General features: G+C 41.0%; 1 protein-coding gene and 1 long non-coding RNA gene across 3 annotated transcripts in view; both read left to right on the top strand.

The window, feature by feature from the left end:
• The first annotated feature begins 1,998 nt into the window (after positions 1-1,998).
• ZFP28 (ZFP28 zinc finger protein) overlaps positions 1,999-22,181 on the top strand; it is a 42,559-nt gene continuing 22,376 nt past the window's right edge. The window contains exons 1-6 of one of the 2 annotated variants that reach the window (XM_038527648.1): positions 1,999-2,144; positions 3,239-3,368; positions 4,313-4,403; positions 9,745-9,871; positions 10,229-10,324; positions 12,675-14,496. In XM_038527648.1, coding sequence (XP_038383576.1) covers positions 4,344-4,403; positions 9,745-9,871; positions 10,229-10,324; positions 12,675-14,496 — 2,105 coding nt within the window. In that variant the 5' untranslated portion in view covers positions 1,999-2,144; positions 3,239-3,368; positions 4,313-4,343. Of the gene's footprint in view, positions 2,145-3,238; positions 3,369-4,312; positions 4,404-9,744; positions 9,872-10,228; positions 10,325-12,674; positions 14,497-22,181 lie in introns of those variants that run through there. The other variant, XM_038527642.1, reaches the window with a different exon arrangement.
• LOC119870891 lies at positions 16,795-18,058 on the top strand. The gene is made up of 2 exons (XR_005354435.1): positions 16,795-16,861; positions 17,671-18,058. It is a non-coding gene; the product is annotated as an uncharacterized LOC119870891 (long non-coding RNA).

Below are 22,181 nucleotides of genomic sequence, written 5' to 3'. Positions count from 1 at the left end.
CAATCCCGGGTCTCCAGGATCAGGCCCTGGGCTGAAGGCAGCACTCAACTGCTGAGCCACCCGGGCCCAACATGGGATTCGATCCCAGGTCTCCAGGATCGCGCCCTGGGCCAAAGGCAGGCGCCAAACCGCTGCACAAAACAGACTGTTTTTTTTTTTTTTTTTGTGCATGACTGGTAATTTTTTGTTGAAAGCTGGACATGATGTACTAGGTAATAGTAACTAAGGTAATGAGGCTTTTAGTGTTAGGTTTTATGTTAGTTTGGCTAGGCTCTTGTCTAATGTTTCCTGTATTGCTGGTGCCAGAGGGTTTGGTTTACTTTAATTTTTTACTTCCTTGCTGTCTTTGGGTTTCCCAAGAAGTCCTTCTTAAAAAAAAAAAAAAGGATTTTATTTATTTATTCATAAGAGACACACAGAGAGGCAGAGATGCAGGCAGAGGGAGAAGCAGGCTCCCCATGGGGAGCCTGATACAGGATTCAATCCCAGGATCCCCGGATCATGACCCGAGCCAAAGGCAGATGCTCAACCCCTGAGCCACCCGGGTGCTCCCCAAAAATCCTTCTTACGTATTGTGCAGCTTGTTGTAATCTGCTGATATTACACTGGAGCCCTGTTGGTGTGGTAGTCAAGTATTGGGAAGGGGAAATATTGTATAATCTTATGACTCAATCTCAGCTTTTCGATGAGCTTGAATCCTTAGGCTGTGATCTTCAGAAGTGCTTCTTAGCCCTGACTGAGAGAGGAAGGGGTTGGAGCTATTGCCCCTCCTCCAGGTCCAAAAAGGCTCTGGTATATAGTTTTCCTAAGAATGCCGGACTTTGTTTTAGAGCATGTTCTGAGTGTTCTAAAATGTTTACTCTTCTCCCCCTCCCTGCCACAAACTGAAGGAGTTTCCCCAACCCCAATCTTAGTGTTAGAACTTGGTGGAGTTTCTGGCGGTAAGATCATGAAAGTGTGGGGGCCCATCTAAGATGAAGCCCTCAGGAGTTTTGAACTCACAAGCTAGTCCACACCAAGCCTCCAGTTCACCCAAAGTATCAGTTAAATGTTTGCACCAGATAATGGCTCCGGCACCTTTTGCTTCAGGTAAGCTCATCCTTGCTATGATTTTCTGTATTCGCCTATCTTTCCAAATTTTGGGGTGTTGTTTCCTTTGTGACTTCAATTCTCTGATGGTGTTTTAAAAATGTGGTTGATTTTCAGTTTGTTGAATGTTTTTCTTGTAAAGATAAGAGTGAAGGTTTCCAAGCTCTTTATACATTATTTCTAAAACGGAAAGTATCAATATAGCTTTTAACCCATTCCAACCACACACCATCACAAACACTGAGATTCCATTTGCAGTTCTTAGAAATGGCACTCTCTGGGCTAGAATTCACATCCTGTTGGGGTCAACGGAGTCAGGGAGACTGGAACCTGGGAATCCAGCTCCAGATGGTGTTGTGCGGCTTGCCATATCTGGTGGGCCAGTATCTACACACTCTGTAACTTTATTTTATTTTTAAAAAGATTTTACTTATTCATCAGAGACACAGAGAGAGAGAGGCAGAGACATAGGCAGAGGGAGAAGCAGGATCCTCCTGCAGGGAGCCGGATGTGGAACTCGTTTCCAGGACCCCGGCATCATGCCCTAAGCCAAAGGCAAATGCTCATCCAGCAACCCAGGTGCCCCTGTAATTTTATTTCTTCCTGAGCACTTACTATGTGCCTGGAACAGAACCCTAACCAGGACCTACAAGCAGCGTCTTCATGGGGCTCTCATTCTCACAGGGCTACAGAAAATGGGCTGGGGGCTTAGATTCACCAGAGAGAGGACTAGACATGAACTAAGACAGGCTACACACACACACACACTCAGAAAGTCACAAATCACAGAAGTGCACAAAACACGCAAAGCCCAAACCTTCACTCACCTCCTATTCCCAAGGCTCCGCCTCTGAGCCCTGAGCCCCGCCCACTCCCTCTCCCGCCTGAGCACCGCAGGACGCCTGTGATCCTCTGTGCACAGGGGCGGTGACCCAGGCCTCCGCGTGGGGTGCCTCTGGGAGGCGCCTGCGCATTCCGAGCTTGGCGGAGGCGGGGAGGGGGACTCCCAGAATTCCCTGGGCTCCGCTCGCTTCAAGAGGCGTCCTGTACTTCAGGTACCCAAAGCCGGGCCGACAGGTCGTTTCTGTTCTGCACCAGGGGCCTCTACAGGAGCTGAGGGTTGCAGTCCCTAGGCCGCGGTGGGGGGAACCAGACCGGCAGCGCCCCGCCGGATCTCGACTACCCTCCCCAGGGGCCCTTGCGGCGGAGGATGCGCCCGCTTCCGGCGGGGACCCGGCTTGCTGGAGCCAGAGGGCGGGCAGCTGCTTAGGAGAGAGCGGGGCGTCTCGGGAGCCGGCGGCTGACTGCCTGACTGGTGCGGGGGGACGGGGGGCGGCTGCCCGCGTCCGGCAGCCCGAGGGCGGCGGGGCGTGCGGGGACCGGTGGCGGCGGAGGCCGGGCTCGGGACAGCTTCCTGGGGGAGCCTGGTGCGGGCCCTGTGGGATCCGTGAGACCTGAGTGGCGGACCAGGGCTGAGTGCACAGGTAAGGGTGACAGGAGCTGGGGCTCGGTGGTGCGGGTCCCGGACCAGGGCGGCCCCAGGAGTCCCAGAGTCGGGGGGTCCCCGGGGCCGGAGTGTGCGGCTGACTTTTCCACAGAGTCGGAGGTTCCCGGTGCAAGAGTGTGAGGCTGACCTGTCCACAGGGTCGGTGGGTCCCTGTGCCCAGAGTGAGGCTGAGCTGTTCACAGAGTTGGGGGGCCCCCTGGGGTGGAGAGTGAGGCTAACCTGCCCACAGAGTCGTGTGTGGGGGGTCCCTGTGCCCAGAGAGTGAGGGTGAGTTGTCCACAGAGTCTGCGAGTGCCTGGGGCTGCAGTGTGAGGCTGACCTGTACAGAGTCACCTGATCTGGTCTAAGGCCCTAGCCCCCAGGTCATTGTGGGGTGGGGCTTGCAGGGGAAGTGATGTTCGAAGCCTCGTCTGGAAATGGAGAGTGACCCCCTCCTTTCCAGAGCGAGGTCACAGAACTCTTCCCATTCCTGCTTGGCACTTCTCTGTTGCACCCCTTTCCCCACCACCAGAGCGAGGAGAGAGAGACAGTAGGAGGAAGCACTGCTCACAGCCATACTGTTCTTTGCTGGTTTTGCTGAGTAACACCAGGTAGCATATACATATATCACATCACAAAGTGGAAACTTCCTCCTTTTTACAGAGAGGATGTAAGCATGTGGAGGACAAGTAATTGCTAGTGAGTGGAGGGACCAGGATTCAGATGCAGGACTGGCTGACTGTGGAGTCCCTTCTGTACTCATCTCATGTAATCCCCTCTACAACTGCTTGAGGTCAGTATCCTGAACCACTTGGGATAGTTGCAAAAGTGACTCTGAGAGGGTAAATAATCTCAAACCTCCACCAAGAAAGTTTTTGTTTCTCAAACTTTCTGACCCAGTTTCTCTTAGGTAAGATGGAGATGAGAATGTGAACCTCATAGGACTGTCATAAGGATTAAATGAGCTCCATAAAGCACCTGTAGGTCCTGCCCTGTAACAAGTGCTCAATAGTGTTCATTCTTATTATCATCATTATAATAAAGCTTTGAGGAAAGTGGAGTTTAGAGGAAAAAACCAGAATCAATCAGATACTTTATATTTTTTTAAATTTCTTTTTTTTTTTTAAGAGTTTATTTATTTATTCATGAGAGACACAGAGAGAGAGAGGCAGAGACACAGGCAGAGGGAGAAGCAGGCTCCATGGAGAGAGCCTGAAGTGGGACTCGATCCCTGGTCTCCAGGATCACGCCCTGGACCCCAGGCGGCGCTAAACCGCTGAGCCACCCGGGCTGCCCAAGTCAGATACTTTAATCCTCTTTCTGATTGAAGAAACTTGGCTCAGAGTGGGAGGGGACTTTTTTAAAACTATAGTTTGTCACAGAGCAAAATGGGTCTCTTGATGGTTTTGTTTTGTTTTGTTTTGTTTTTTGGTTCAGTCTCTGTAAGCCACATGAATTCTTTCTGACAGAGGTAGTACTTCCCTCTGGGGCAGATGGCTTTTTCCAAGTGTTAACGAGTAGGTGGCTGTGAGAGAGAAGGAGATTGTACTCAGCCTGAAAAACCTAGAGCAGAGAAGAACCCCAGCTGTAAATTATAGGTCTCCCAGTGAGTGCCTGAGTGGAGTTTGGGATGGGAGTTGGGGAGTGAGAACAGTTGGAGTTGAAGGGAGGAAAGAGTTTCTAGGCAGTGATTATTCGAGCTACTAAGCTTCTCAGTACTCTTTTCTCCTTTCCCAGCTCTACCTCTCAGGGTAAAGCCCTTCTCCTAATGAGGAGCCAGGAAGAGGAGGAGGTGATAGGAGTTGAACTTCTTAAAGCCACATCTCTGGTGAGTTAGTATTCCCTCTCCTTAAAATACAGTCTTGCCTTACAGGATTTGGTAATGTTTGTTTCCTTCTGAAGATTATTTGCTTAAGAGTTCCATACTAGGTGGGGCCTGTTTCCTATTTTTTTTTTCCCTTTCTGATGAGTGGTGGGTCCATAGAGAGAGACTCAGATAACCCAGAGCCGTCTCAGAGCTTCCTCTTCTTCCTGGAGCTGTTTAATCTTTGTTCAAAAAATGACCCACTCTGAGCTCTTCCATATGCTCAGGTTTTTTATGAGTATATGATAACGCAGAAGGACAGTCCTTAGAGAAAATTTGAGAGTCATGATTTGCCTACTTCCTTAGTAGCCATCCTGGCTTTCAGAGAGCTTATAATATGTTGGAGAAACGAAAAGGCAGTGAACATTTATTTATACAGTGTGATCAGTGCTGTAGGTATAGATTAGACTTCCTCCAGAATAGTGAGAAAGGACCATTCATGGGCCATATGAATACCTTCCAGTGAGTTAGAAAAAGGTGTCCCTTCCTCTGGACTGGTGAAGCTCTGTAACAGGCCACAATCTAGTAAGAGGAAATTACTTTGTTTTTACCTTCTTTTTGCCTTTTGGTGAGAGATCCTTGATGGCATATAGCCTGCATAATCATAGTCACTGTTGGAGAGAGGAGGGGTTGGAAGGTACAATTCCTGAGTTGTATCTTTTTAATTAATTAATTTTTTATTTTTAAAGATTTTACTTATTTAGTCATTAGAGATACAGAGAAAGAGGCAGAGACATAGGCAGAGGGAGAAATAGGCTCCATGCAGAGAGCCTGATGTGGGATTTGATCCTGGGACTCCAGGATCACACCCTGAACCAAAGGCAGACACTTAACCACTGAGCCGCCCAGGTGTCCCATGTTTTATTATTTAATAGAGATTATTGCAGTAATCATCTTTGTTGTTGAATTTTTGCCCTCATCACTGATTATTTTCTTGGACTAAATTACTAATTTTTCATTTCTTTTGGATTAGAGCTTCTCAAACTTTAGAACATTTTTAATTTTAATATTTTTATGACCAATAATAGAATTAAGCACTGTAATTCATGTTGTAATTAAAGTAAACTACTAAATGAGTGTCATCAGCAAATTTTATAAGAAATTATAAAGTTTTATTAAGCTTAAAAAGCCTATCAAAAAATAACATGATAGTAGAATTTGTCTACTTCTGTATAAAAGGCCATGAGCAACTTATATCAAAGCAAAACCCCTTTTCTGATTAGATATAATGCCACAAAACATACTATCAATGGAACTTGTTTCCTAAGCATTTAAATATTTTAGACGATAGCAGTGTTATTTGTGAGGAAAATATCTTAAGAGCACAGAGCATGGCATAAAGATTAATAACATGACTGTGGCACCAGACTGCCTGGGTACAAATTGTAGCTCTAATACATCCTGGATATATTACCTTAATTTCAGTTTCCTCAACCATAAAATGGGAATAATACCAATACCTAATTTATAGTACTGTTGTGAACATTAAGGAGTTAATGTATTTTGTGTTTAGAAAATACTTGGCACATAATAAGCACTATATAAACATTAGCTTTATATGCTACTATTAGCTTTTGTGCCCATGTAGTTCTTCATACAATATATACATTATATACATACTATAACAGAAATGTGAAAAACCTACAGTATGATGTTTGATGCACAGGAAGCCCTAAAGATTAGGAGGCTTTTTATTTCCAATGGAATATTAATTTTAAAACTAATAATAATTTACACTGAATATGAAAGTCCTTGTTTTGGGCTGACACTACCCTGTCTTTCCCACTGAAAGTTGCTATAGAATCAGAACAGCATGCATGAAGTAGCAATTTGAAGTCTCTAAAAAAGTAAATTGTAGTAGGGTGATTAGGGAAGAAACCCAAGATGTGATGTGTGTACCTTTTTTTTTTTTTTTTCCTCCCAGTATCTCCTAGCATGGATTCAACAAAGCACAAAACTGAGAAGGGGGTTTTGGCATGGATAAAAAGAACTGCGAGAAAACTTAGTTCAGGCTCAAGAAATAGGAAGGGGATCTAATAATCAGAGAGGGTGAATGGAAATCTTCCTTCAAAAAAAATTCTCTTTTTTTGTGCCCTGAGACAGTTGCAGTGGGGTCTGCAGAAAAATTCTGAAGGAGAATTTTCTGTTATTGAAGAAGCTATGTTCCCTAGAGGGTGGAGTAAACTTTTTGCCTCTTTTCCCACCCCTGTTTCTGTTCTTTCCTTGCTTGGCCCCAGGGGTGGGTACAGTCAGGGTAGCTGAGCCTCACGGTAGAGTGGAATAAATAAGCCCCAGTTATCTGCCCAGAGGACTGAAAAGAGGAACCCCCTAGGAAATAGAAGACACTGGAGAGACCAGAGAAGGAGGAGCTTTGGAAATCAACCATAAAAAGTTGTTTATGAATTCCTGGGCTTCCTCTAAGTTGCTTATGCATGTATCGGGCCCTGAAGAGCATACCATAGCCTATGAGAAGTGGACTCCAGGATAGACCATTGGCCACCAAGTGGTGCATCTGTAGTACAGAGGCAAATATCACTTCATAGGCTTTGGAAATGGAGCCTGAACAAAGTATCAACATTCTCTATATATTTTAAACAGGATATAGAGTTTCATAATATCCAAAATGTCAAGGATACAACCTAAAATTACTCAGCTAATGAAAAATTAGGAAAATTTCAATTCACAGCGGAAAAGTTAATCACCAGATGCTAACATTTATGTGACGTAGATGTTGGAATGATCTGATAAACAATTTTAAAGCAGCTGTTATAAAAATGCTCCAACAAGTAAAGTGAACACTCCTAGAGCAAGGAGGTTGTCTCAGCAAAGAAATAGAAAATATCAATAAGAATTGAAAAATATAATTACCAGAATAAGTTCAATGGATGGGCTTAGTGGCAATATGGAGATGACAGTGGAAAGAGTTAGTGAACTTAAAGGTAAATAGAAACTGATCTGAACAATAGATAAAAGATTGAACAGAGCCTCAGAGCCCTGTGGGACAATACCAAAATGTTCAACACTTGTATCATTCAAATCCCAAAACGTGAAGTGTAGAAAAAATATTTGAAGAAATAATGACTGAAAAATTCCCAATTTTAGTGAAGGACATAAACTTGTGAATCCATGAAGCTCAGCAAATTCCAGCATAGATAAACTCGAAAGAAATCCTTGTGTGGGAGCTTCATAATGAGACTGCTGGACACTACAGCCAGAGAAAAATGATGCTTAACATATAGGGCAGCAGCAATTTCAGTTCTGTGGATTGTTCCATCAGAAATTATGGAAGTCAGAAGACAGTAGAACAACTTAAAAAGTACTCAAAGGAAAGAACTATCAACCCACCATTATATGTCCAGCAAAAATAACCTTCAGAATTGGTGAAGTAGTTTCTCACATGAAGGAAAACTAAGAAAATTCATTGACAGATTTCTAAAAGAATTGCAAAAGGAAGTTCTTCAGATAGAGATTATAAGAAGGGAACTGGAACATCAGGAATGAAGAAAGTACAACAGAAATGGTAAATATATATGTGTAAATACAATAGACTGTTCTGAGTTATTTAAAATATCTTCAAAGGTTAAAAGCAAAACTGTTGTCTTCAACTTACTGAACAGAACAGGATTTGAGCATAGTCTGGCTTCAGAGACCATGTTCTTTATTACTATAGTATATTGAAATTAGATAAAATAATAAGTAAAACTTTTGTTGAAGTCTTAAACCAAATGTTTTCACCTGTTCTTGGCTGCCTCCTCCTATTCCTTCTTTCCTATCCCTCCATCATCATCATAGGTTGCAATTCTTGAGCACTTAGCCAGGTCCTACGACTGTTACTTCATTTAATTCTCAAGATGCAGCTATGAGCTGGGTTCCAAAATCAACAGTTTTTTACAGTTTTTTAATTAACAGCAGTTAATTAACTTTGCCAAGATCACCTAGTTAGTTAGTGCCAGAGCATGAATTCTTTGGAATGATCTGATTTTTTTTCTCTGGTTTTATTCACAACAGGTGTTTATTCAAAACTCATTCTTAAATGTTGATATAGGTGAAATCACAAAGTAAGAAATGGAAAATCTGCCAGCAACCACAAATGGGTGACTGATACCTCTTGCTGGTTGGTTAGGAAATTCAGCCCATGTAATAAAACAGGTTGTACTCATCTCATATGATTCTTTTGATACATCTCAGCAGATTATCAAAAACAACTTTACAAATGTGTTTCCCTTTTTTTTTTTTTTTTTTTTTGAGATTTTGTTTATTTATTCATGAGGGACACAGAAAGAGAGGCAGAGACACAGGCAGAGGGAAGAGAAGCAGGCTCCATGCAAGGAGCCTGATACTAGACTCGATCCTGGGAACCCGGGATCCGGCCCTGAGCCAAAGTCAGGCGCTCAACTGTTGACCCACCCAGGTATCCCTTAAATGTGTTTTCCTAATGCAAATATATTTTTATGTCAAAAGGAAAAAATATTGCTAGGTATTTTTTTCTTTTATTTTTGTAGACACACCTCTTAATATCTCAGAACACTAAGATTTCTTAGAATATGTTGTGGAGGTTGAAAACATGTTCATCAGGTCAGCATCTTTCCTTGAATCTTCCCCCCACAGTCCCAGAGCTCTTTAATTTTTCCATGTAGAAAAGTGATCTAGCTCCTAACATAGATACACAGTTGACCTTTGAACACCATGGGGGTTGGGGGCTTTGATCCTCGCATAGTTGGAAATCTGCATAGAACTTTGTTTCCCCCAAACATAACTACTAATTACCTACTGTTAACTAGAAGCCTTACTGATAATAAAAACCGTTGATCAATAGATATTTTGTATGTTATGTGTATCATACATTATATTACAATAAAGTGAGCTAGAGAAGAATTGTTAAAGTCATATGGAAGGGAAAATACACTACTGTACTTACTGAAAAAAATTCACATGTAAGTGGACTTGTGAAGTTCAAACCTGTGTTGTCCAGGAGTCAACTGCAATTTAGTACTTGATAGTCTGTTGTAAATGCAGTCAACATTTTTCATGAGAATATCTTCTCACCACTATAAAATTGTAAATGTTTGAAGAGCAGAGAGTGTCTTTCATATTTTTTCTTTTTTACTAATATGTATAATATAACTAGACAGAAAGGTTGTCCAGTAGCTAACTATATGACCTAGATGATTTAGACCTTGGTATAATTACTTATGCACAGAGTTTGTTTTTTCCCCCCATCATGTGAACAGCATAGCCCTTTACCCCTAGAGCCAGCTAAGAAATGGCATGAACATTGAGCAAGATTATTTTTGTGTCATTTTAGGATTCGATGACTTTCACAGATGTGGCCATAGACTTCTCCCAAGATGAATGGGAATGGTTGAATCTTGCTCAAAGAATTTTGTACAAGAGAGTGATGTTGGAGAACTACAGGAACCTGGTTTCATTGGGTAAGGGTATCTTCCTCCTTCTACCTCCCCATTGGAGTCTTTCCACCTCAGTAGTCTTTCATGTCTGTATCCGCATTTTCCTACAATATCCCTTTTCTCTCAATACCGTTTGGATTGGGTCATAGCTCAGCAATATCCATAACATAGCCAATTTTCTTTTTTTTTTTTAAAGATTTTATTTATTTATTCATTAGAGACAGAAAGGTGCAGAGACATAGGCAGAGGGAGAAGCAGGCTCCCTGCAGGGAGCTCAATGCGGGACTCAATTCCAGGACCCTGGGATCATGTCTAGAGCTGAAGGCAGATGCTCAACTGCTGAGCCACCCAGGTGTCCCTCTTATCTTTTCTTATATGCAGGTCTCTGCATTTCTAAACCAGACATAATCTCCTTATTGGAGCAAGGTAAAGAGCCTTGGATGATGAAGGGAGAGATGACAAGAGATCTCTACCCAGGTAAGTGCAAATAACTATAGAGTTGAGGTACTATTCTCAAGATGTTTCTTTAAAAAAAAAAAGTTTCTGATACTTCTTGGAAAACACCTCTCAAAATCCCTCTCAAATTGAACTTTTTTTTCTAACACCATATTTAAATGGATCTTCTCCACTATGTGACATACCATTTTTACCTTTACTGATTTCCTGCAAATACCACAATCTGTGAACTCATATATTCTATGATGCTTACATAGTTCTTAATAATCTCTGATGGTCAGCATTTCAGAATTCTTTAGACAAATTTATGTTTAGTTTTTTTAACTAGTTTAAATATTTTCTTTAAAATATAAGCTTATCAGGTTTACAATTGTTATAGCTATGCTCTTCCTTTTGCTTTTAATTATTTTTGTCTTTGATGATGTTTCTGTTTTGCTATTTATTTTTGCTTTATGTCTTCCCCCCCACCATGCCATCCCACTCCTTGAATTGAAAGTTCTACAAATTGTTACCCTTATATATATATTTTTTTAAGATTTTTTATTTATTTATTCATGAGAATACACAGAGAGGAGAGAGAGAGGCAGAGACACAGGCAGAGGGAGAAGCAAGCTCCATGCAGGGAGCCTGACGTGGGACTCGATCCTAGGTCTCCAGGATCATGCCTTGGGCTGAAGGCGGCACTAAACCGCTGAGCCACCCGGGCTGCCCTGTATATATATTTTTTAAGATTTTATTTATTCATGAGAGACATGGGCAGAGGGAGAGGTAGGCTCCACGCAGGGAACCCGATGTGGGACTCGATCCCGGGTGTCCAGGATCACGCCCTGGGCCAAAGGCAGACGCTCAACCACTGAGCCACTCAGGCGTCCCCCTTATATTTTTAAACCTGTGTTTTAAAATCCAATCACTTGAGATTCAAAGCATCATCATTTGACACTTGTATAAAAGAATAAATTAGGTAACAAGTATTACCTACTTTTTCTTTGTCCATCATCACCCCACTTTTGTTGTACTCACTGGGATTTTTGGCCCAGTTTATTTTTTAAAATTTATTTTTTCCCTGCCTTGCTTGAAAGCTGTATTTCTGGTATGAAAGCTAGATAAGAGTTTATAGATTATATATTACAGTGGAATCCACCTCATGTGGGATGTTTACAGTTTATTCTGTAGCTTGTAGTATGGCTTTTTCAGGCTTCCAGTTCTCATAGGTTCAAGAAGATGATGTTGGTAGGATACCTATAGGTACACTTATAATGTACACTTAATGGTGTACATTAGTAAATAAGAAATAAAAAATAAATAAGCATGCAATTCAAGATAGTAGAAAAAGAGAAAATGAGTCTAAGGAACACTTAAAATAAGTTATGAATAGTGACTTACACTGCTGGGAATACAAGTAGGAATAAATGAACTAGAAAATAGTGTATTTAATGAAAATAAATCAAATTGGTGCTTTAGAAAACCAATAGAGCATATAAACTATCAAATGAGAGAAAATAAGAAAAATAATAGTAAGTAACCATTGATGTATAAGTACTTAGAAGAATAATATATAAAAAAAAGAATCATGTGAACCTATTTTCCTCAATTTTCTGTAAGTAATTTGAAAACCTGGATGAGATGGACAGTATTTTAGGAGAATATAAATTACCACCACTGACACCAGGAGAGAGAAAATTTCAACAGACTGATTACCATTCAAGAAATGTAGAAAGGGGATCCCTGGGTGGCTCAGCAGTTTGGCACCTGCCTTCAGCGCAGGGCATGATCCTGGAGCCCCGGGGATCGAGTCCTGTGTTGGGCTCCCTGCATGGAGCCTGCTTCTCCCTCTTCCTGTGTCTCTGCCTCTCTCTCTGTGTGTCTCTAATGGATAAATAAATAAAATCTTAAAAAAAAAAAAGAAATGTAGGAAGTTATTTCAAAACTGCCTCCCCAAGAACAGAAGCAACAACCTCCAATAATTTCACAAATAAATTCTGTAAAACCTGTAAGGAAAAATATCGACATTGTTTAAAATTTTCTACAACAGAGAATAAAAAAGAGAACTTTAAAAAATTGTGTTTATGAAGACAGCATTTGATGCCCAAATCTCACCAAAATAGCATCAAAAAAGGAAAATACAGACAAATCTCAATTATGAACATTGGTACATAATTTTTAATAAAAATTCATATTGAAATCATATACCAGAGTCTGGGAGGGTTTATTTCAGAACTGCAAGGATGGTTGCATTGCCTAACTTTATATAAGAATTGTCAAAGACCTCTGTGGTCTTCAGTAACTATTTGAGTCCCATGGTTTCATTTTGGAAGTTTCCATTCTTCTAACATTAAGTAAAGGAGACATTTGCTTTCTCAATATTTTTCAGACTTGAAGTATGTTTGGATGACCAGGGAATTACCTCCAAACCAGGACATTTATGAAGAAAAATTATCCCAGGCAATGATAATGGAAAGACTTCCAAGCTACAACCTTAAATGTTCCACATTAGGGGTAAGCTGGAAATGTGAAGACCTATTTAAGTGGGAGCTGGTAAGTGAGAAGACACACTTTAGTCAAGAGACAGTCACTCATATAGATAACCTTATTGAGAAAAGAGGCTGCTTTAACAAGTCTGGGACAGTTTTTCATCTGAATAGATTGTCTTATCTAAAGCAGGTATTTCCCATTGAAGAGAGAATATATAGTTTTGACACAGATCAGAAAAGTTTAAAAACACATTCATTTGTAAAAAAACACAAGCAAGTCTATGGAGAAAAGAAACTTTTGAAATGTAATGACTGTGAGAAAACGTTCAGCAAAATATCAACCCTTACTCTTCATCAAAGAATTCATACCGGAGAGAAACCCTATGAATGTATTGAATGTGGGAAAGCCTTTAGCCAGAGTGCCCACCTTGCTCAACATCAGAGAATACACACAGGAGAAAAACCTTTTGAATGTACTGAATGTGGGAAAGCCTTCAGTCAAAATGCTCACCTTATTCAACATCAGAGAGTTCATACTGGAGAAAAACCTTATCAATGTAAGCAGTGTAATAAAGCCTTCAACCAGCTTGCACATCTTGCTCAACATCAGAGAGTTCATACTGGAGAGAAACCCTATGAATGTATTGAATGTGGGAAGGCTTTTAGTGATTGTTCATCCCTAGCTCATCATCGAAGGATTCACACTGGGAAAAGACCATATGAATGTATTGACTGTGGGAAAGCTTTCAGGCAGAACGCTTCTCTTATACGTCATCGGAGGTATTATCACACTGGAGAGAAACCATTTGATTGTATTGATTGTGGGAAGGCTTTCACTGATCACATAGGACTTATTCAGCATAAGAGAATTCATACTGGAGAGAGACCTTACAAATGTAATGTGTGTGGGAAGGCTTTTAGCCATGGCTCGTCCTTGACTGTACATCAAAGAATTCATACAGGAGAGAAACCTTATGAGTGTAATATATGTGAGAAAGCCTTTAGCCATCGTGGTTCACTTACCCTTCATCAAAGAGTTCATACTGGTGAGAAACCTTATGAATGTAAGGAATGTGGGAAAGCTTTTCGGCAGAGCACACACCTTGCTCATCATCAGAGAATTCATACTGGAGAGAAACCTTATGAATGTAAGGAATGCAGCAAAACTTTCAGCCAGAATGCGCACCTTGCACAACATCAGAAAATACACACTGGAGAGAAACCTTATGAATGTAAGGAATGTGGTAAGGCTTTCAGTCAAATTGCACACCTTGTTCAACACCAGAGAGTTCATACTGGTGAGAAGCCTTATGAGTGTATTGAATGTGGGAAGGCCTTTAGTGATGGCTCCTATCTTGTTCAACATCAGAGACTCCACACTGGCAAAAGACCATATGTATGTCTTGAATGTGGAAAGGCCTTCAGACAGAGGGCATCCCTGATTTGTCACCAGAGGTGTCATACAGGTGAGAAACCTTATGAATGTAATGTTTGTGGGAAAGCCTTTAGCCATCGTAAATCCCTTACTCTACATCAAAGAATTCATACAGGAGAGAAACCTTACGAGTGTAAGGAATGTAGCAAAGCCTTCAGCCAGTTTGCCCATCTTACACTTCATAAAAGAATTCATACTGGAGAAAGGCCCTATGAATGTAAAGAATGTGGGAAAGCCTTCAGGCAAAGTGTACATCTTGCTCATCATCAGCGAATTCATACTGGGGAGTCCTCAATTATTCCCTCTTCCCCATCCCCATACCACCAAGTCCTCTAGATTCAATCTTCTAAATGCCTTTAGGATCCATCCAGTTTTTTCCATCATCATAGTACAATATGGAGTCACCTCATTTTGATTTTTATAGTATTATAACCATTTTCCCTTCTCCTCTCAAGTGCATTTTTAACACTGTGGCAGCTTAATCTTTTAAAAATAAAAATCCATACTTATGTTGCTTTCCCATTTAAAACATTTGTCTTTAAGAGTATGTTAGTCCATTTAAAAGGCTTAGCACACCATTCTTGACATACAATTAGTTAGTGCCATTAAGGTAAAGGTTTCCTTGCTGTCATGTTCAGCTGCAAGTAAATCTGCAGTAGGTCAAGACTAAGAAACCTAAAGATTTTAGAGCAGACAGAGGACTCTACTTTCCCAGGAGGTAGAAAACTGAACACATTCAGAATTGAAAGATTCTGTGATGAACAAGGGTAATGTGGTGGCTCACCACTCCCTCTATATGAATAAACACAAGGACTGATAGAATTGCTGATGAGAAACTCTCACTTTGCCTGGCACTTAGAAGTGAGAATAGGCCAGTTAGAACAAAGACATTTGATAGAATGTAGGACTAGCCAGATATTTAAAACAAACTAAAGTCTCAGTAAGCTACGAAAACTTGAGTAGATTAATAGCTATGAAATAAGCTGAAGAAAGTAGTTTAACACTTTGTTTGTTTGTTTGTTTGTTTTTAGTTTAACACTTTGACCTCTAGAAAAGCACAGACAATTCCTGTGGTGTTTGAAATGTTCTAGAGCATAAAATAAAGTAAAGCTGCCCATCTTATTCTATGAGATTGACAAGACTGGTACCAAAACAAAAACATATGCTGCAATTAGCTTATAAATGTAGATGTTAAAACTTGGAACTTTTTAAATATTAAAAGGTAGAGTAAATGGAGAGCTAGACACATCTTTGTATAGAAGGAGTCTGGCAAAGATATTTCTGTGTTAAATATGTAAATGATAATCCAGTAAAACTCCCAATATATTTTTAAGTTGATATGCGGATTCTGATCATGTATAGAATTATGGTATGAGAAGGAATATAGTACTCACTTAACATTAACTGAGCATTAGCTAATGTGCCAGGTCCTGTTTTAGGTTCTGGGGATACAGCAGAGTGTAAAATATGCAAGTTTTTGCCCTTACAGACCTAGTGGGAGAAGACAAAGTTGAAGTATATACCATGTGATAAGTATGTAATATGTACCATGATGAGAAATCACTGAAAGCTAGGGAGTAATGGTGGAAGTAGTGCCTTAGTATTCGCAGGACATGTGGGCATTAGAAGCAGGTAACTCAGACACAACCGGCATAATGAGAGTAGTCATTTTGGTCCAAAGGTAGATAATTATGCTTTCAGTATTGCAGGAGGAGAGAATTGATGGTTTAAGAAAGATCATGAGAGTTCTCTTTACTCTTTACTAATAGTGATTTCAGGACTGGTGGAGGTTGTTCTTTTTGTTTGTTTGTTTTGTCTGTTTCTGTTTTTTTGTTTTGTTTTGTTTTTTTGTTTGTTTTTTTTGGTAACAGCTTTATTGAGATACAATCCACGTATCATCCAATTCACCCATTTAGAGTATACAATTCAATGACTTACTATTTCAGTTATGCCATCATTACCACATTTCATTACCTAAAAAAGAATACCCCCACCCCTAGAGGAGTACCCTTACTTGGACCACACTGTGCTTTTGGATTCCCTCTTGACTGTCCTATGGCAGCATAGAAGGCCATGTGAAGGGAGCTTGTGGCTCCAGAGGGCATGAGTATGAAAGTGGAGCTTTGGTGTTCTCTTTACTTTGGGATAGAGACTAGGGGATGGGTGGTCTTATTAGACTCCCACTATGTATGATAAAAATAATTTTTCATTGCAGTGGGGGAAGATGGATTAATCAAATGGTGGGGGGACACTTTGCTCTCTGGAAAGACCTATATTTATACTTTGTACACTAATGAAGCTCTAAAGATCAAAAATCTAAGTACAAGAAAATATTTCTATAACTTTGAGGTAGACCTTCTTAGGTATTTATTACACATAACCCAAGAGCTGACATTAAGATAACATTTATGTGTGGAAAATATCAGTCATACAAATAATTAAGTCAGGGCATCCCTGGGTGGCTCAGTGGTTTAGCACCTGCCTTTGGCCCAGGGTGTGATCCTGGAGTCCCAGGATCAAGTCCCATGTTGAGCTCCTTGCATAGAGCCTGCTTCTCTCCCTCTCCCTGTGTCTCTGCCTCTCTCTCTCTCTCTCTGTCTCCCATGAGTAAATAAATAAAATCTTTTTAAAAACCAAAACAGGGATCCCTGGGTGGCGCAGCGGTTTAGCGCCTGCCTTTGGCCCAGGGCGCGATCCTGGAGACCCGGGATTGAATCCCACGTCGGGCTCCTGGTGCATGGGGCCTGCTTCTCCCTCTGCCTATGTCTCTGTCTCTTTCTCTCATAAATTAAAAAAAAAAAAAATTAAAAAAAAAAACCCAAAACAAATAAAGTCATACAGATATGAGATTGAAAGAAAATATTTGCAAACAAATATAACAAAGGATAATAGTCCCTAATAGTCAAAGCATTATTACAAATCAATAATAGTAACATCTGCAATTCAGTAGAAAAATGGCCAAAGTGAGCAGCTCTGGTGGCTCAGCGGTTTGGTGCCGCCTTTGGCCCAGGGTGTGATCCTGGAGGCCCAGGGTCGAGTCCCATGTTGGGTTTCCTGCATGGAGCCTGCTTCGCCCTCTGCCTGTGTCTCTGCCTCTCTCTGTGTGTCTCTCATGAATAAACAAAATCTTTAAAAAAAAGAAAAATGGACAAAGCTAGTGGCCAGTTCAAAGAGGGAAAAATAGCTAAGTATCACAGTGATGAAGGAAATGAAATGCAATATAAAGTGTTGTTATATCTCTACTTTTTTCCCCCAATAGGTTGGTTGGTTTTATTTTTTTTTTAATTTTTATTTATTTATGATAGTCACACAGAGAGAGAGAGAGAGGCAGAGACACAGGCAGAGGGAGAAGCAGGCTCCATGCACCGGGAGCCCGACATGGGATTCGATCCCGGGTCTCCAGGATCGCGCCCTGGGCCAAAGGCAGGCGCCAAACCACTGTGCCACCCAGGGATCCCTAGGTTGGTTTTAAATCCTAGAAAAGTGTGATTATATCTAGTGACTGTCAAAAACAAGACAATTCCATTGTCAGTTATATAAATTTATGTGTGTATATGCCATTGGAATCATTCCTCAGAAACCAAAGTGTACAAAGGTAGGTAAATGTATAATGACAAAAATAATTTTTAATGGTGAACTCTATTAGAAACTATTAGAGTACTGGGTAAGTGGGTAAGTCAATTATGGTGTAGGCATTCAATAGAATTACATGCAGCTGTTGAAAAAAGAACTATAAATGTGAATAATAGCCATAGAAGTATAGTTATACTAAATGAAAAAAATTTTTAGACCTGTGTTCTAATATAAACCTCATAATTGTAATATCAAAAATAAAACTTAAAATATGTATTTTTGTTTTTGTCTGCCCAGTTTTCCATGCTTCCTTCTTTTGACACTACCATCTCTTCTTTTCCTTTGAGCAACTGACCAAACTGTATCATAATGGCTTCGATGGTCTTGGCTAATCAAATTCTCTCTGGAGTTTGAAAGGTAGTTGGTCTGTGTCATCCAATGGCAGCTCTCTAAAAGGATGATGCTGGTGTTCTTATGGCTGAGATCTTTGGGGGTCACTCTAGTTTTTGTGCTTTCTAAGCCTATAATTCCTCAAACTACCTACTATTCTTCTACTACTTCGTTTTTTACCTACATTGCTCATCTGCTTGCAATAAAGAAGCTTAACCAATATGGAATTTGGTATGAAGATTAGGTGAGGCCATAGAATCTTTGGAAAATTGAAAGTGTTAGGGATCTGTTTTTAGGTGAGATGGGACAAGTAAAACTCCCATTTCTTTTCTAGCCTAAGAAAGTGAAGAGCTTGCGGTGTGCACTGGGTAAATATCCAACTGAATTATTATTTGTAGTTACCTAAGATGAATAGAAGTCAGGGAACCTGGATAATGGCAGTTTAGACCTGGATAATGGCAGTTTAAACAGAAAGAGGAATTCTAAGTCCAAAAATGTGTATGATGCTGGTATCTAATTGCTTTGTGTAGTTTAAAACTCAGATCTGGAACTTCTGGCATCAAGGCAAAAAATTTCAACTAGGGGTCTTTGTATTATATTTTTTTGGAGGGGGTCTTTGTATTATATTGTTGAAAGATGTCGTATGCTATTTGAAGTCAGGCCATGTGACTCAAATAGCATACGAATAAGATTACTCAATGAAATTAAGAGTCTCCTTTTATGATTTGCTAAAGTGGGATGCTGTTAAATTCCATATTTTATTGTAGAGTGGTTGTTATGGAATGAATTGTATCTCCCCCCTCCCCGCCCCAAATTCATTTGTTGAAGCCCTTTAAAGGAGGGCTTCAAATTAAGGAGCCCTTTAAATTAAGAGTAGATGATGTGACGAGGGTGGGCCCCTAATCTGATAGGACTAGTATCCTTATAAGAAGAGGAAGAGACACCAGAGCTACTAAAGAGAAGTTATGGCAACAACTGAGAGATGCTTCTGACAGTTTACTCCGAATGGACTGATCTTGACCTTTCCAGGAAGTTGGTCTGAAGGTAACACTGGGGCTATGTGATAAATTGAAGGAATCAACATTTCTAGATTGTAGCATGGAAAACTCCGATGCTTAACTCCAGTTGTGGCCTTCATACGAAGTGTGTTTCTTGTATCCGAGGAGCCTGCAACTCCCAAGTACATGTACCTCATGGGCATTCTGGAAACTCCTCATAAGGGCAATATGTCGTTATCTCTGGGCTGCTGTTCTTGAGTCTAGACATTATTAATATGGTTTTCAAAAGAGGATAGTCTGATTTAGAAACAATCCAGAGTAGCTCAGATTGGGACTGACAACCTCAAGGATTTCTTTCCACCCAATATTCCTGAGATTTTATTTAATATCATTATTGGAATTAAAATATAGTGTTTTCAGAGGAAGTAATGGACTTTAACCAAATTACAAATAATTTTAAAGGAAAAATGATCAAAGGAGAGAAAATGTGCCTCAGCAAATTAAGTAGACATAAGTGGCTTAAAATGAATGAAAAATCAAAATAATTTAGAAAGCACACATTGTTTTGAAAACATGAAACAAAAGTTTTTCTTGGGGGTCTATAAAGTCAGTCAATTATGTAAACTTATCAGTTGAAAATTTATTTTTTAAAAATCTCAGTATTTTCTTCTTTGAGAAACAAAATTTTAGATAGCCTAAAAATGTTGCTTCAATAAGTAGAACAAGAACAGGGTCTTGAGAAAACGAGTCTAAAGATGAAGTGACCTTTTAAAGTAGACGAAGTAATCTTTTAAGATGTATGAATATTGGGGTGCCTCAGTGGCTCAGTGGTTGAGCATCTGCCTTTGGCCCAGGTCGTGATCCTGGAGATCTAGGATCCAGTGCCGCATTGGGCTCCTTGCATGGAGCCTGCTTCTCCCTCTGCCTGTGTCTCTGCGTCTCTCTCTCTCTCTCTGTCTCTCTGTCTCTCTCTCTCTCTCTCTGTCTCTCATGAGTAAATAAAAAATTTTTTTTAATTTTTTAATTTTTATTTATTTGTGATAGTCACAGAGAGAGAGAGAGAATGAGGCAGAGACACAGGCAAAGGGAGAAGCAGGCTCCATGCACCGGGAGCCCGACGTGGGATTCGATCCCGGGTCTCCAGGATCGTGCCCTGGGCCAAAGGCAGGCGCCAAACTGCTGTGCCACCCAGGGATCCCTTTTTTTTTTTTTTTTTTTTTAATTTTTTTAATTTTTATTTATTTGTGATAGTCACAGAGAGAGAGAGAATGAGGCAGAGACACAGGCAGAGGGAGAAGCAGAGTAAATAAAATCTTAAAAAAAAAAAGCAAGCATGAATATTTTGTAAATGGCTACATACACAAAAAGTTGCCATTCTAAACTTCCAGAAAATGACAAGGGAAAAAAAAATAATCTAATTTTAAAAAGAAGAAAAGACTGCGTATAAACATTAGGTATCTCTTAGACTCTCCTGTGTTCCTGGTTCTGAGGGTGGGAGGGACAGCTTAGCCTGGCCACCAGATCTCACTAGAGGACCTCTGCCTCTGGTAAGTCACACAGTTCTTAAGTGAGAGACTACAGTTGCTGAATTCAGGAACATAGACCCCAGCTCTAGGATTTGAAAGGTTCTGGAAAGAGTCCTAGAAGGGGTAGGGTTTGCTTTACTGCTGTAGAAGACCCACTTGGGGCCATAGGTAATTAGGAAGCTAACCCTCTGACCAGGGTGAGGCCCTGGGGCCAGAGCTTCCCCTATTCCACAGGGACAGTGCTACAGACTGAATGTGCCTCTCCCAAATTCTTAGTTGAAACCCTAAGGTGATGGTATTAGGAGGTGGGGTCTTTGGAAAGTGGCTAGGTCATGAGGGCAGAGAGTCCTCATGAATGGGATGCCAGGTCAGCTCATGGAGTAGAAGGGGCCACGCACTATCATCCCTTGTATCCTCAAAACCAACTTCTCACCTAACACATGTGCTAAGAGCCTGTAATATTGGTAATGCTGTCTGACAGGTCCTCTCCCTCTCTCCTCTTCCTCTCTCCCTCTCTCTGCCTCTCTCCTTTTCTCCTCTCCCTCTCCCTGAAATGATGTCCCCTATCTGGGCATCTGATATTCAGGGCATCCCTGATCAGGCAAATTGCATTTTTTGGGCTGAGTCATTTGTGGATTATTCAAATAAAAATGAACCTCATTATGGAACCAGTACTCATGATCTGGGAATGCATAAGACAGCCTAAGGGATGGGCGGAAAGGAGCAGGACATCGGGCCCACAGACCTGCCTACAGCATCACTGAACTCCCACTTACTGGATGGAATCATGGATCCTGATTCAGGTGCTCTGGAAGAAATGGGTTCAGCCTGCAGTCCCCACACTCCCTCCCAGGCTTGCCCTGTGTGCGTCCATTTACCCTTCACACACACACACAAAGGCGGCAACAGCAGTGGTATCTGCATTAAAGAGCTAGGTACCTGCCTTGGTACCATCTGGAGAAGCTCCTTCCGGGAAGAATAAAGGCAGAGAGGGTTAGCCCCCAGCTATTAGTCTCTGGGTGAGGTTGTACCCAGAAGAGGAGCTTCAGACCCTCAGGGCCTTAGGGCTTGGGCAGCTCTGAATTCAAGAGCCTCTAGTGCCACCTCCCCAGGTGCCTTAGTGTAGGAGGGCTGTCCTACACTAAGGCAATACAGACTGAAATACAGACTGGGTGACTTAACCGTAGAAGTGTGTTTTCCCACAGTGCTGTAGAGGTTGGACTCAGGGTTGAGGGGCTGAGGCCTCTCTCTGGCTTGTCAATGGCCACATTCTCACTGTGTCTTCATGTGGTCATTCCCCTGTGCTGTCTGTGATCTAAACTTACCAGGACACCAGTCTGATTGCATTAGGGCCTACCCTAAAGGCCTTTGTAACTCAGTCATGCCTTTAAATACCTTATCTGCAAACATGGTTACATTCTGAGGTACTGGGGGTGAGGGCTTCAACATATGAATTTTGTAAGATTGTAAGCTAGCCCTTAATAC

This window comes from Canis lupus, chromosome 1, assembly GCF_011100685.1.
Source record: "Canis lupus familiaris isolate Mischka breed German Shepherd chromosome 1, alternate assembly UU_Cfam_GSD_1.0, whole genome shotgun sequence".
Classification (NCBI taxonomy): Eukaryota; Metazoa; Chordata; class Mammalia; order Carnivora; family Canidae; genus Canis; species Canis lupus.
Note: the sequence above shows the minus strand (reverse complement) of the source record. Positions and strands in the feature narration are given on the sequence as shown.